At 37.9% G+C, this 12,418-nt stretch overlaps 2 protein-coding genes across 8 annotated transcripts in view; one reads left to right on the top strand and one right to left on the bottom strand.

Annotated features, from left to right (window-relative positions):
* The window catches only part of PGRMC1 (progesterone receptor membrane component 1), an 8,437-nt gene extending 5,083 nt beyond the window's left edge, over positions 1 to 3,354 (top strand). The window contains exon 3 of the mRNA XM_006904704.3: positions 2,056 to 3,354. Within this exon, the coding sequence (XP_006904766.1) occupies positions 2,056 to 2,159 (104 nt within the window). The 3' untranslated portion in view covers positions 2,160 to 3,354. The remainder of the gene's footprint in view (positions 1 to 2,055) is intronic.
* A 1,790-nt stretch (positions 3,355 to 5,144) lies between these two features.
* Positions 5,145 to 12,418, bottom strand: part of LOC102879959 (A-kinase anchor protein 17B) — a 137,703-nt gene continuing 130,429 nt past the window's right edge. For all 7 annotated transcript variants that reach the window (XM_025046108.1, XM_015589237.2, XM_025046121.1 and 4 more), the window contains 2 exons: positions 11,073 to 11,304; positions 5,145 to 9,491 (listed from right to left, as the gene is read on the bottom strand). In XM_025046108.1, coding sequence (XP_024901876.1) covers positions 7,854 to 9,491; positions 11,073 to 11,304 — 1,870 coding nt within the window. In that variant the 3' untranslated portion in view covers positions 5,145 to 7,853. The remainder of the gene's footprint in view (positions 9,492 to 11,072; positions 11,305 to 12,418) is intronic.

The following is a 12,418-nucleotide window of genomic DNA, read 5'->3' as shown; positions in this document are numbered from 1 at the left end:
GAAAAAGTTAAGTTCAAATTTTCAGCACTGAGGAATTGGCTTTTGTCAAACCTAAGTGTTTAATTATCCCTTTAGCAACATTTCATTGCTAAGAATTTGAATAATAATCTTGCCCTACTTTGAACAGTAAAGACCATGATGATTTATTTGAAGATTTTTCATGTAAAATGTAGTTTTCTATTTGCTGTTCCCTATAATCAGTTAAATATTACTGGCTCTTTTGGCTAAATCCGACCAATTTCTTTGAAATTAATGCTGACTTCAGAGAGAGAGTTCTGGGTTAATAATTAGGCAGATATGGCTCTACTTTTAGAATTTGGAGCCCAAGCAGACTAAATATAATGTTCAAGTCTAGAGGCAAGTCTTTTTACTTGGAAAACATAATTCAGCTTTCTAATGTAGTCCCTCATTTTTTACATCCTCAAGATGCCTTTGTAACAATAGATTCTTCTAAATGAAACCAATTAATTGTAATTTATAACTTAAAAAGCTATTTGTTAGGGTTTGCCTTCATGGGTAGAGTAAAAGGTGCAGGTCTCCCCACCCACCCCAAAACAAAACAAACACACAAACAAAACTAAAGGCTAACCCCAAATCCCGTTGTGAAATTTCAGTTACACTCTAGGCTGGTTTGGATTCCCCTTAAGGCAGGTTTCTCAGGCACCACCCAGCTTTTATTTGTCTTGCAGAAGTCCTCAGCACCCTAGGAACCTTTATAATATGTTCAGATAGGGAAGTTCCAATTGTTCCTAGCTATTATTTCACAAGAGCAGCTCTGATTACCTGGTTAGACAGGTTGGGTACTCTTAATTCCTACCATACTCAGAGGAGGCCCAGTCCCCTTGGCCTCTGACATTGAGATGATTAACCCTGCATTAGCTTGGCCACAGTGATACAGCCGTTGTGATGGTAGTTTGCTGACTCCATCCTTTCCCAAGTCTTGCATTCTAGTTCATCCTCTTAAATCTGTCTTCTCCAACATCGCCAGCATTCTCCTGCATCTTTTACCACTTCTTTAACTACATATAGCTTTTTCCTTATGTCGGAGAAAAATTTCATTTCCTGCTATCCTCTCCACTAGATTATCATCATTTCTTCCCTTGCACTATCAACCACCTGATAAGTGATTGTTTCTTACCACTGCTTCATTTCCTCTCTGTACCTTCTTATTCTGTGGTTACAATTCCCACAATTTGAACTTTCTCAAAGGATTCCAAGAACCTGCTTCTTGCCAATACTAACTTCTCCAGTCCTTGTAGTAAATCTTCTGTCATGGTCCCCTCTTGAGTGGTTCCCTCTCCAGAGTTCCCATTTCAGTCCGTGGAATCTCCAGTCCACTTCATTAACTCATGTTTCCAGTGCTCCTTTAAATTATCTCGGATTCTTCCCTTTCTACTCCCACAAACACCCCCTTACCCCTGGCTCTTGTTCCTTCAAATGGTAGTCTGCCCACCGGCCTCCTGGTCACCCTGTTCCTGTTCTCTCCTTATTGTAATCTGCCCTCAACACCAGCGATACCATTGTTGCCAAAGCACTATTTCATCATGTCATTCCTTTGTCATAAACCTTAAATGTCATTTGCCATCTATAGGATAAGTCCAAAGTCCTCAGACTGGCTTTCCACATCCCTCATATTTCCCCACACTGCTTAGCCAACCTTCCTCTTACTCTCTTCCTGCCAATTTGGTCTCTTTATTGTTCCCCATATATCTTCAGTCTCACCTGCATGCTTTTGTATGTGGTGTTTTCATTTTCTGGAAATCCCTCCCTCCCCAAATCCTTATGCACATTTTCCAAAGCATATCCTTCCCTGAAGTATTCTGCAGCCCTTCTAACTCATGAGCCCAGCTCTTCTAAACACTTTTTACACACAAACACAACTCATTGCACACTCATTGTCAGGCATCACTACCTGTTTTATGTTTGTCTTCTAAACAAAACCCTTAAGAAGCCCAGACTGTGTAGACTGTAGGCCTCTAATAAATAACATGAAATGTGGTAGTGATTGCCTATAACCAGGAGAGTGACCATTTGTGTTTTCTTCTCTACCTCCAGTCAAGTATCATCATGTGGGCAAACTGCTGAAGGAGGGGGAGGAGCCCACCGTGTACTCAGATGAGGAAGAACCAAAAGATGAGAATGCTCGGAAAAATGATTAAAGCATTCAATGGAAGCATATCTATTTTTGTATTTTGCAGAATCATTTGTAACATTCCAGTCTGTCTTTAAAATGTGGTAATTTCAATATTTAGAAAAGTTTTGAACTTGCTGTAAGTTTTTAAATTAACATCACTAGTGATACTGATAAAATTAATTTCTGTCTTAGAATGCATGATGTTTGTGTCACCAATCCCGAAAGTGAACTGCAGTGCTGTAATACAAATGTTAGTACTGTTTTTCTTCTATCGTTATTAATACAGGCTGAATTTAAATTTGTTTTTCCTGAGAGACAAGTAAGACTTCCTCCAAACAGGTAAAAATGTAAAATGTGCAAAGTCCTTCAAACACCAAGAACAAAGAATCAACTTTTAGTCATGATGTTCTCGAAAGACAGTAAATCCCTTATTTCTCAATTGACTTAGCTGCATGATTTCTGTTTTATCTACCTCTAAAGCAAATCTGCAGTGTCTCAAAGGCTTTAGTATTGATTAAAGAGAATTGTCCAGTAACGAAATGAAATCTCAAAGCTGGGCTGAGCTGGAAGAAATGCATTAGGTGTTTCTAGATGGCATCATTGTCATCCTTCAGATATTCAGACACCCTAACAGTAATCTACAGTGAATAATTAAAACAACGGTGAAAAATTAAAACAATCTGAACCTTCAAAAGAAAGCTTTGGGAAAAATCAGCTGGCTTGCCTAAAAACCTAAATACATGAAGAAGATTGTAGGACTATTTTCCCAATTCCCATGTTCATGGTGGGGCAATGGTTATTTTACATGATTTAACATGAGGGGCGTGTAGAACAGGTGTTTGCTCTCCTAAGAGCCTTCACACATACCCCTGAAGAATGAGGAAACAGTAGACATCACTAGCCAAGTGGTTTTTGAAGTATATTCATAGGGTAACAGTTTTCTGTTATCACAAAACTATAGCCACTCAAGAGTAGTAATTAAGTGTCTAGGTCTTTGATATTGGTCTATTGGTTAAAAATAAACTTAGCTTAAGTAGACTGTACAGTTGTATGAATTTGTAAAAGTATTATCTGAACAACTAGTGAGGTTTCAAACTTGTGATTGTAGTTGAATAGTATTTTCATTGTATTTTCTTGTGAACTGTGTCTAATGGTTTTACCTCAAATCAGAAAACAAAATGAAGTGCTTTGGTCAGTTAATAAAATGGTTTTACCCAGTATAGTGTGGTTGGGTTGTCTTATTCTTTTAAAACCTTAATCTAAAGAACCAGATTCAATGATTTTACTTTATCTTAACACTGAGTTTCACTTTTGAGTGATTTATTTTTGTATTCCAAAACAAACAAGGGGCAAAACTTCATAGAGGCCTCACACCACAAACCAAATGCCAGCCTGTCCTGCTAAGAAAATGTGAATTGAATTAATTTTTTGTGACATGTCAAATTCTGCCTCTTTAAATCAGAACTTTCTAAACTCAAAATCAGACTTCTGCCTTTGAGGTCTATACACAGCAAGGATATTAAGGGGTAATTTTACAGAAAGCTTTAAGTGCCAAGGCAGACAGTTTTTGTTGTTGTTTTTAATGTATCTGATTAGGAAAGTGTTCAAGAATCCTTAGAGCAGTAAAGTTAATTCACTTCATGTCAAGAGGAGGATATCAAATTTGCATATAGACAGCTGTATGAACATGGATAACTCTGAATGTTGTTCTGCCCTTTTAATGGCAGTTTTCTTACGAGATGTACTCCCTGAACCAAAGAGCAGCTTTGCACATTTTGTTATTAAACCATATTGCCTGGTTTTGTTGATTTTAAATGTGCCCTTTTCCTCAACTAGATTTCATTCAATATTCAAGTTGCCTGTCTTGTGCCAAGAAGCCTGTTATGTCTGCTTGTGAAGATTAGGCTACTCCTTTTACAAAGTTAAACAGGTTTGTCTGATGCCAAGAGGAAAATGTCCAGAGCCTGGTTAAGCTTCAAACCCAAATAGCCTGATTTCCCTCTATTCAGAACTAAATCAACACTGTGTTGATTATATGTAAAAGGGTATTACTATAAGGCAGGACTTTGATCTAAAAATTTAACAAGTCCAGCTCACATATTTGTAAACCATTTTACGTAAAAGGTGCCATTCAAGATGTGGGAGGGGTTCCAACCACCATGGGCCAGTGGGGGAGGTGTCAGGTGAACAAGTTTGTTCTTGCCCTGCGGAGACACTATTTTCAGTACTAGTATTTCTGGGTCCTGAGCAGCATTTAAGTGTTTTCAGTATCTCTCCCAATCTGTGGCTTCTCTACATAATGTCACATTCACCTTACCTCAGAGGGTCAAACCTATGCAAATCTTGAGATCCAGAAAAAGCATCCATATAGCCCTTGCTGTTTCAGAAAGAACTCTGAACCAAACAAGGACCTTTTCAGCTCTCAAGTGCCCAGACTGGAATCTAAGGTACAGTCTGCCTTTGTTACATAAATAATACTTTAGAGGCAGCTTCTGTACATTTCTCGTGAATGGTCAAAGACTGATTACTGAGGCCCCTAGCTTCTCTGACTAGACTCCCCATCCCATACACACACTTGTTTTGAGACACTGTATAACTTTAACACTTCCACCAAGGACTGAAGAGATGAGATGAGATTCCCTGGAATTTATCGGCTGGCTACTTTTCCATAGCACTGATAAAATCTTGGCTTAAAGGAGGAGAGTCCTAAGTCCCAATACCACAATTTCAATTTATCCAAAATGAAAATAAAAATTGGTTTGATTTCCGACAGTCCATTCCCATAAACTAGCATCATAAAGGGAAAAGTTGCATAACCAAGGCTCTATTCACTATGATGACTTTATTTTTAATCTATCTGAAAATTAAATATGTATTATTTCTCTAGCACAAATGAGAAAAAGGATCAGCAACATTAGTGCAAGGCAGCATACTACAGGTAGAAACTTCCCCCACCCCCTGCCATTGTGGAATCGTCAGCATTTATTTGAGTTAGCATTTTAAAACAGTCTTGCAACAAGTAAAAATACATTTATTTGGTTATTTTCAAAACGACCAGTTTACATGGCTTTCTACCTGAGAAATTCAAACAAATTGAACAAAAGCATGTTGACAAATTTTGAGCTTTTAAAAACACAATCAGAAGCACATACAAGGAAAAAGATGAAAACACCTATTTAAAAAGACAAAGTTTAAAGTTCAGGCCCTTAGATAATAGCACGTAGAATAAAGATGAAAAAATAGTTTTGCCCCACTTAAATAACAGCAAAACAGAAAACAATGTTAATAGAAAGTGATGACAATATTTTCAGTTCTATTTTATTCCTTATTAAGCCATTCAGTTGAACAGTACAGGATAAATTGTTCGCTTCCTCCTTTAAGTCCTACACACAAAAAAAGGTTTACTCAAATCTAGAATGTGTTACCACAAGACATAAAAATCCATTGTGGTATAGAAAGTAAACATAAAACCAGCATTTTTACTTTCTTCTAGGTTGGCTTTCTTCTACAATGGTATTCAGTTACCAAACAACAATAACAAAAAGAAAAAAATATATAGATAGCTGTGACTTAGCACCAGTTCTATTACACACACACACAAAAATCACATGCTGTTTTCGGCAATTTATTTTTTATGTCTGGTTACTGAGCAGCAAATTGTTTCCATGCCTAAAATCTCCACACAAAAAAATTATCAAATGACAGAAAAAATTGAGATTTTTTTTTTTCAAAACAAGCATAGCTGCTTTCCATTACAAACCCATAACATTCTTTGTTTGAATGGCATGAAATATGAAAAAACAAGGAGGCAGGGTCTCGCTGAAGGAGAATAATAACTAGTTGCCGAAAGTTGTCTGATGAATACAAGCTGTTAGTTGCTTAAAAGGCCTCTCTGGACAACAGTACTTTGAACATTAATAATAATTGCTAGTCCTAAAGGAAAAAAGGCACTCGCCCCATGAACGATTTTTCAGATTTGACAAGCCAAACCTAGTTTTGATGGCAGAGTCACTGGCTTGAAAGTGGAACTGAAGACAAGAGAGCCAACGAATCATCTGTTGGTTATTATGTTAACAATAATAAACATTCTGCTAGGTTACACTCAGTTCTCAACTTTTGCATGTACTAGCATACTTCTATTAAGTGTAATTAGAAGAGATCAATGAAACAATGTGTGGCTCTCACTTTAGATAAGATTTTATAGTCCCTTCATATATCAGGTTGCTCGAGAGGCTGGTTATAAGCACACATTGTGCCTTGTCATTCTGGGCGACTACACTGAATGGCAATCCTACCTTGGCTCTACCAGCTGGTACTTTTCTATCAAGTTAGGACTCTATCGGAAATGAATCATGCCATATGAAAATGTTGTCTTCCACTATCTTGTGTATTAAAAACCTTTTCTTGCTGCAGGTAGTCTAATCTCATTGATGTCTTCAATTGCCAAGTCAGGTATAGCTTTCTTGGGGAAAAAAGGTCATCTATTGCCCCTGAGGCCCTAAATCCAATATAAAGCAGAATGAATCAGCCAAGCTTTCAGCGGAAGATGTATTGCATTAAGATGTCTTTACAAATCTATAAAATATCTCAATTTAAAAACATATTCAAGAAGTCCAAAACCAGTAGGTAAAAAGATAAGTTGCTTTTGTCAAGAGTTTACAAATCCTGCATACATACGACTTTCCCTAACTAGAAAACTATGAGTGTCGCCCTTGACTCTTCCTAACTCCATAGCATTATTGAGGATTGAGGAGGCACTTGTTACTGTTTAATAAAAGTCAGTTTGGGGATATTTAGTGGCTTTTCAAAACCTGATGTCACCAAACCCTGAGTGAAAGGATTACATAACCTGAATGGAATACTGTCATGTTCTCTCTTCCCAAGTGCCATTATTGGTAGCCCAGGTTCTTTCAAGATTTCCTTTTGCAGATCCCACTGGTTGCATCACTTCAATCCTGTTGCTTTTCTAGGCTGGAATGACATGGGGTTCTTCGAAAATAACTCTGCTAATGGTCCACAGTCCATATAAGTCTCAAAGGACAATCTGAGCCCCTTTTAGATTTTCTTCTTTCAAGACTGTTTCTAAAAGGACAACTCTTTGAGTACTATGAACACATAAATAAGATTAATTTCCTTCTGATGGGTGCTTATGAAACCCTCAAATGTGATGAAGAAGTCTATTATATATTCTAGCTGTTGTCTCTCTTCTGTTAGCTATAGTTATTTCTAGATGAAAGTCAGGAAAGTTTGTTGTACATGCTGTTCTGACCAAATCAAAGAACATGTAAAAAGATCCTTATTCATTCACTGTTGTCTTCTTTGAAGATAAATGATACTAAATGATGAACTCATGAGAGCTAAAGGGCCAAAGAGAGCTATCTCAACACCTGTCAATGTTAATTTGCTCCTTTGCTGGCTCCAAATTAAAGTTGCAGTTGAACTATAGAAACATCTGTTCTTGGATCAGGAAGTTTTGCAAGCACATTGTTTTACCAAGCTTTAGAAACTGGATATTTTGTATTTCCAACGCTTGCCAACACACCTGCAGTTATTTTGACTTATGCTTTATACTTTGGCAAGAGAAGCAAAGTTTTTCATTTGACCTTGCTCAAGCTTTTAAATGTTGCTCTCTTGCTTGTCACTACATAGTTATATTTGTTTTTAAATGTTCTTGTAAATTGTCCATTGTGAATAAGGGTGTTCCTGATCTCAGAGATCTTCAAAACATTTGAAAATATAAAGAACCAGTAGAGTTGTTTCCTAAATAGCTTCCATAGTTAATGTGCCCTTGACTATTACGTCTGATATAATGATCATCTGGAGTCAACATGAAATCTGCAGAATTTTCATGTCTTTTAAACCTTCTTGCATCCTGGTTATGGTCTGACTTCCACAGAGTCTCTCTTCTTTGGGGAAAATACCCCAAATAGAAAGCATTAGTACATTCTGATGATGTTACTGGCACACGAGAGGGCCTATAGTTCACCTTCTGGTCAAATATATTATCACTAAACCTCCTCTTTCTTGTGATGTGGTCTAATAGGTCACTGCAACCGGATTCATGGTAGTAGCCTTCATCGAAGTATTTGGAGGCTAGTATTTTCCTCTTTTCGTTGTCGCTCTTGTTTCTCATGGAAGTATTTTCACCCTCAAACCCTGAACATCTCAGTTCATATTTGGAGCTCTTGCTTGGTTTCCTAAGCTGGTATTTAGAGTATTTCTTTTCCCCTTCATGTTTCCACTTTGAATACAAGGTCTGCTGACTTGATGTAACTTCTTGATTGCAAGTGATAATTTCATCAGCATCAAGAGATCCTTTTTCTGGGGAGCGATCATATGTGGCCACAGACTTCTGTTCCTCCTGTTGGTTTACACTAAGTGTTTCACTGAAGCATTCAGAATCACTACTAATTTCCTCTAAGAAATCTGTCAACTCCAAATCTAAGTCTACCCTCTTGTTGGGTGAGGAAGCTTGACTTTCACCTGTACATATGGAATCATTGACCTGGTAAGCATGGGTCTTTTCCAACAGATAGCTCTTTTCATCAGTTGTGGTCAGCTGATCATCAGCTTCACTGGCTGTGTCATTGCAATGACTTTTAAACTTCTTAGTACATTCTTTGGTATAATCCACTTTTCCTCTCTTTTGTGGTTTATGTGCAGGACGCTGAGTATAAATCTTTGTCCCGTACTCATCTTCTTGAGCCTGTTCTCTCCTTTCTAGGTTTTGCATTTGCTTCGACCTGGTTGAGGGATGCTTATCCTTTTTCAAATGGATTTGAAATCCATCTCCCCTGGCATAGACAGACTTCTGCCACTGACATGTGCTTGTTGTGTGACTTGGTTCTAAGCAGACAGAGGTATTGTTTGGAATCTGATAATAATAGTTTAATATATAATCAATAAATTCATCTGTTTCATAGATCTTCTGTTTCCTGCCACGGTCTCTCTCAGATAATCTGGAAGAATTAGATTTATTATAAGTGAGGTGATCTTCTTTCTCAAGAAATTGATCTTGAATTAATGTAATTTGCAAGGAATCCTTGTCAGACAGAAAATTGTGATTGTATCCATCGGTTAATAATTTTTCATTTATCTCATTTCTAGTTGAATATCTTTTTTGTTTTTTCTGATGGTAGTAAGAAGAGTTGCCTAAGTGAGCCCTAGTTCTTTTCTTCATTTCTTGTTTTTGGTTATTGTCTGAATTGACAACCTGATATTTTGGTATTTTCTCCTGATTTTGAAGATACTGGGTATTTAATTCTTCTTTCTTTAGAATTTCCAGTGTGTTCCTCAGACCACAATTAGCTTCAGGGCCTGCAACAGCTACTTCCTGTAGGTCAAACTGCATGGATTCCTTCAAAGAAAAGGGTTAAAAATCTCACATGAAAAACTAAACAGATTAAAAATTCCAAAGAAAATTAGGATTTCTGACATTGTTGTGAAGAGGTTTCTAATAAAGCCTAGGATAGATCCAAATAAGGAACAATATTGCACTGGGGACACAGAAGGCATAAAATTAAATGCCTCAGTCTAATATGAGTTTTTATTAGGTCTGTGCCCATCCTTATGTTAGAAGGCACTGCAGTTTACATACCTTCAAAGCATATGACCCTTTTTTTATTTGTTCAAACTGGGGATATGAAGAGGAATAAAAAATGCTCTATAGACCTCCCAGAAAATCCTAGAATAAGAAAAGACTGGTAGATGAAATGTGTGTCTACAAAGGAGTCACCTGGCTTAAAAGATAACCTGTATTTCTGTTTTTCATGCCAGCTTCTTCCTATGGATTTCAGGTAAGGGTGTCTCTGCCTGCCCTCAGTCAGAAGCAACACAGCAAGTAGAAAATGTAGTCATGACTACTGTTTTATCTGTGGTGCAATCTCCTCTGCACAACCACGGGGCAGGTGAAAGGTGCTGCCCACGGTCCCACCCTGCTAGGAGAGTTTGTACCATATTCCCACTGACACCTGGCACAAATCAGGGTATAGTGCTTACCCGCTTCCTACGATTAGAATGTGGGGACTGTATAATCAGCATAACGTATCAATGGGGCCAAGAATTAGGCATCACACACATTTAAAGAGATAAATTCTTTAAAAGGAGTCACATTTGGTGGTCTTTAAGGTAAACTAAAAATAGATCCAGCTAGTCTTATTATAAATGGATTTGTAATATTTTTCTGATCCTGATTGGTTATCCTCGCTAATTAAAAAAAGACTGAGACTACAAATAAACATTAAATCAACTCTATCTAATACAAATGTCATTTATTCTTTGTACAATATTAAAAAACACTAAATATGGATTTTTAAATGAGTAGTTCAGGATCCTTTCTGGCCTTTACTCTCGGACATCTGCTGAGTCTGATTATCTTGAGGAGGTCAGTAAGTGCGGGGGAAAAAAACCTTCCAAAATTGGAACTTTCCAAACAAAACAATTGCTCCACAATGCGAGAAATTCTTCAGCAAATACTTTAAGACTAGACTAACAGGAGCTTGCTACACAAAGTTCTCTGTTCAAAGCTCTCCCTTCTCATTCAAACCTGTTGCAGATAAATGGACAAGTAAAGTTAATGGAAGACTACAAAACTAACATCCATGTCACCTATTCCTTTCCCCTGGCATTTTCTGTTACATCCATTAGGAACTTAGAAAAGAAGATACACTAGCTACACTGCTCCAGTAAAACTGTTCTGAAGTTTAGCAACACAGACAGCAAGGGAGAGACACAACTCCTTGAGAGAATTTGGGTACCCCTTTTGTGAACCCACAACTGGGGTTATTAGAGATCGGCCTATTGAAAATAAACCCTAATGAATGCAATGTGTCTTCTACGCAGTCAGTTTTAAATATTGACTATGAAATGGGAGGGTTGTGTCTCAGAAAGGTCAGTACCTACCAAAATTGAAGAAGAAACAAATGAGAAAGAGCCTTACTGCAATTTTCCTGAGGAGCGCCCGTAGCAACCGAAAGGCCTCCACCTGCCTCTGAGCCAGCAAGAACTTTCTTTCCTCCAACTCCTCCGAAGAGTCCGGCTCTTGAGGTGCCTCAGCTTTGGCTCTGTCCCGTTTCCTTTGCCGGTGACTGTCCCTTTCCTTCAGTGCTCTCCTCCTGACCCTGGCCTTCTTCCTCTTTTCCTGGGCTTTCCTCTCCTCCTCTTTTCTTCTTCTGGACAATGATTAAAGGTCAACCTTTCAGAAGGTATTTATTAGGCATTTTCTCTCCTCCCCACACTTTCCCCACTGCCCAGGGTGGGGTGGGGGTGACATGGACAAACAACAGGTCATTTAGGTTTCCAGGAATCTCTCACTGCTAACCCCAAAGGCTGACAGAGACCCTGATGATAAGACACTGTGAAGCATCTGTCAAAGCTGAAAGACTCATAATTGAGTTTGCCAGTTAGAAGCATGCAAAGGAGATCTTATACAGAGACCATAAGAAAAAGACTACAGAATTCAAAGGAGAGGCCTCTAGCTGCCACTTTCTCAAATCATAAGCAAGGATTACTGGGCCAGCTTTTACAGTGATGATTTCATTTTTCTTGAGATCAAAATGTCCCATGAGCTGATTTCGCATAGGCAAATAAAGGTAAGTCAAGGCACTCAAGGGTGGGAACTGGTCCTTGGTACGTATTAACACAATATACACTATCATAAAAACATACTAACTTAGAAGAATTTTTTTTTTTTTTTTATTGCTGCTTTCTGAAAATTTAAACTTTGGTTAGGCCCTTATGGAAACATGCAGAAGGGGAAAAAAGGATAATTACCTGAGTGAGGGCATAGCCAAAAGCTGGAGGATTATCTAAACTGCATGTTCAGTCTAGAAATTTGGGGGCGGGGACAGTAACATTGACTGAGCTCAACTTCTAGCCAAGTTTCACAGACATGACCTTAAGAAACTCCTATTACCTTGCTGGCCAAAAAAGTAAGAAGTACACGGGAGCGTACTCTTTATCTCCTTTTCAAATGGCTATAATTTACATGAAAGACTGGAAGAATAAACATGCAAGGGGAGGGGCCAGGAGGTAAAACTGGCTTTTAGAGCCCTGTAGTTCTAACATATTTGTGCCTTCTTGAAAAACCTTTGACAGTCCAATAGCCCTCTCCAGTCTCAAGCTTCTAAATTGGTAAACAATGATAAGCTTAAAGAAATAAACATGGACACTCCTTAAATTCATAAAAATAACTTAGGCCAATGAGAAAAATAGTCCCAACAAATCTATGCCTTCGTGCCTATAGGTTAGTTTAAATATTGACCAGTCTATGGAAGAAAACCTTTC

This window comes from Pteropus alecto, unplaced genomic scaffold, assembly GCF_000325575.1.
Source record: "Pteropus alecto unplaced genomic scaffold, ASM32557v1 scaffold280, whole genome shotgun sequence".
Classification (NCBI taxonomy): domain Eukaryota; kingdom Metazoa; phylum Chordata; class Mammalia; order Chiroptera; family Pteropodidae; genus Pteropus; species Pteropus alecto.
This window is presented reverse-complemented; position numbering and strand designations above follow the sequence as displayed.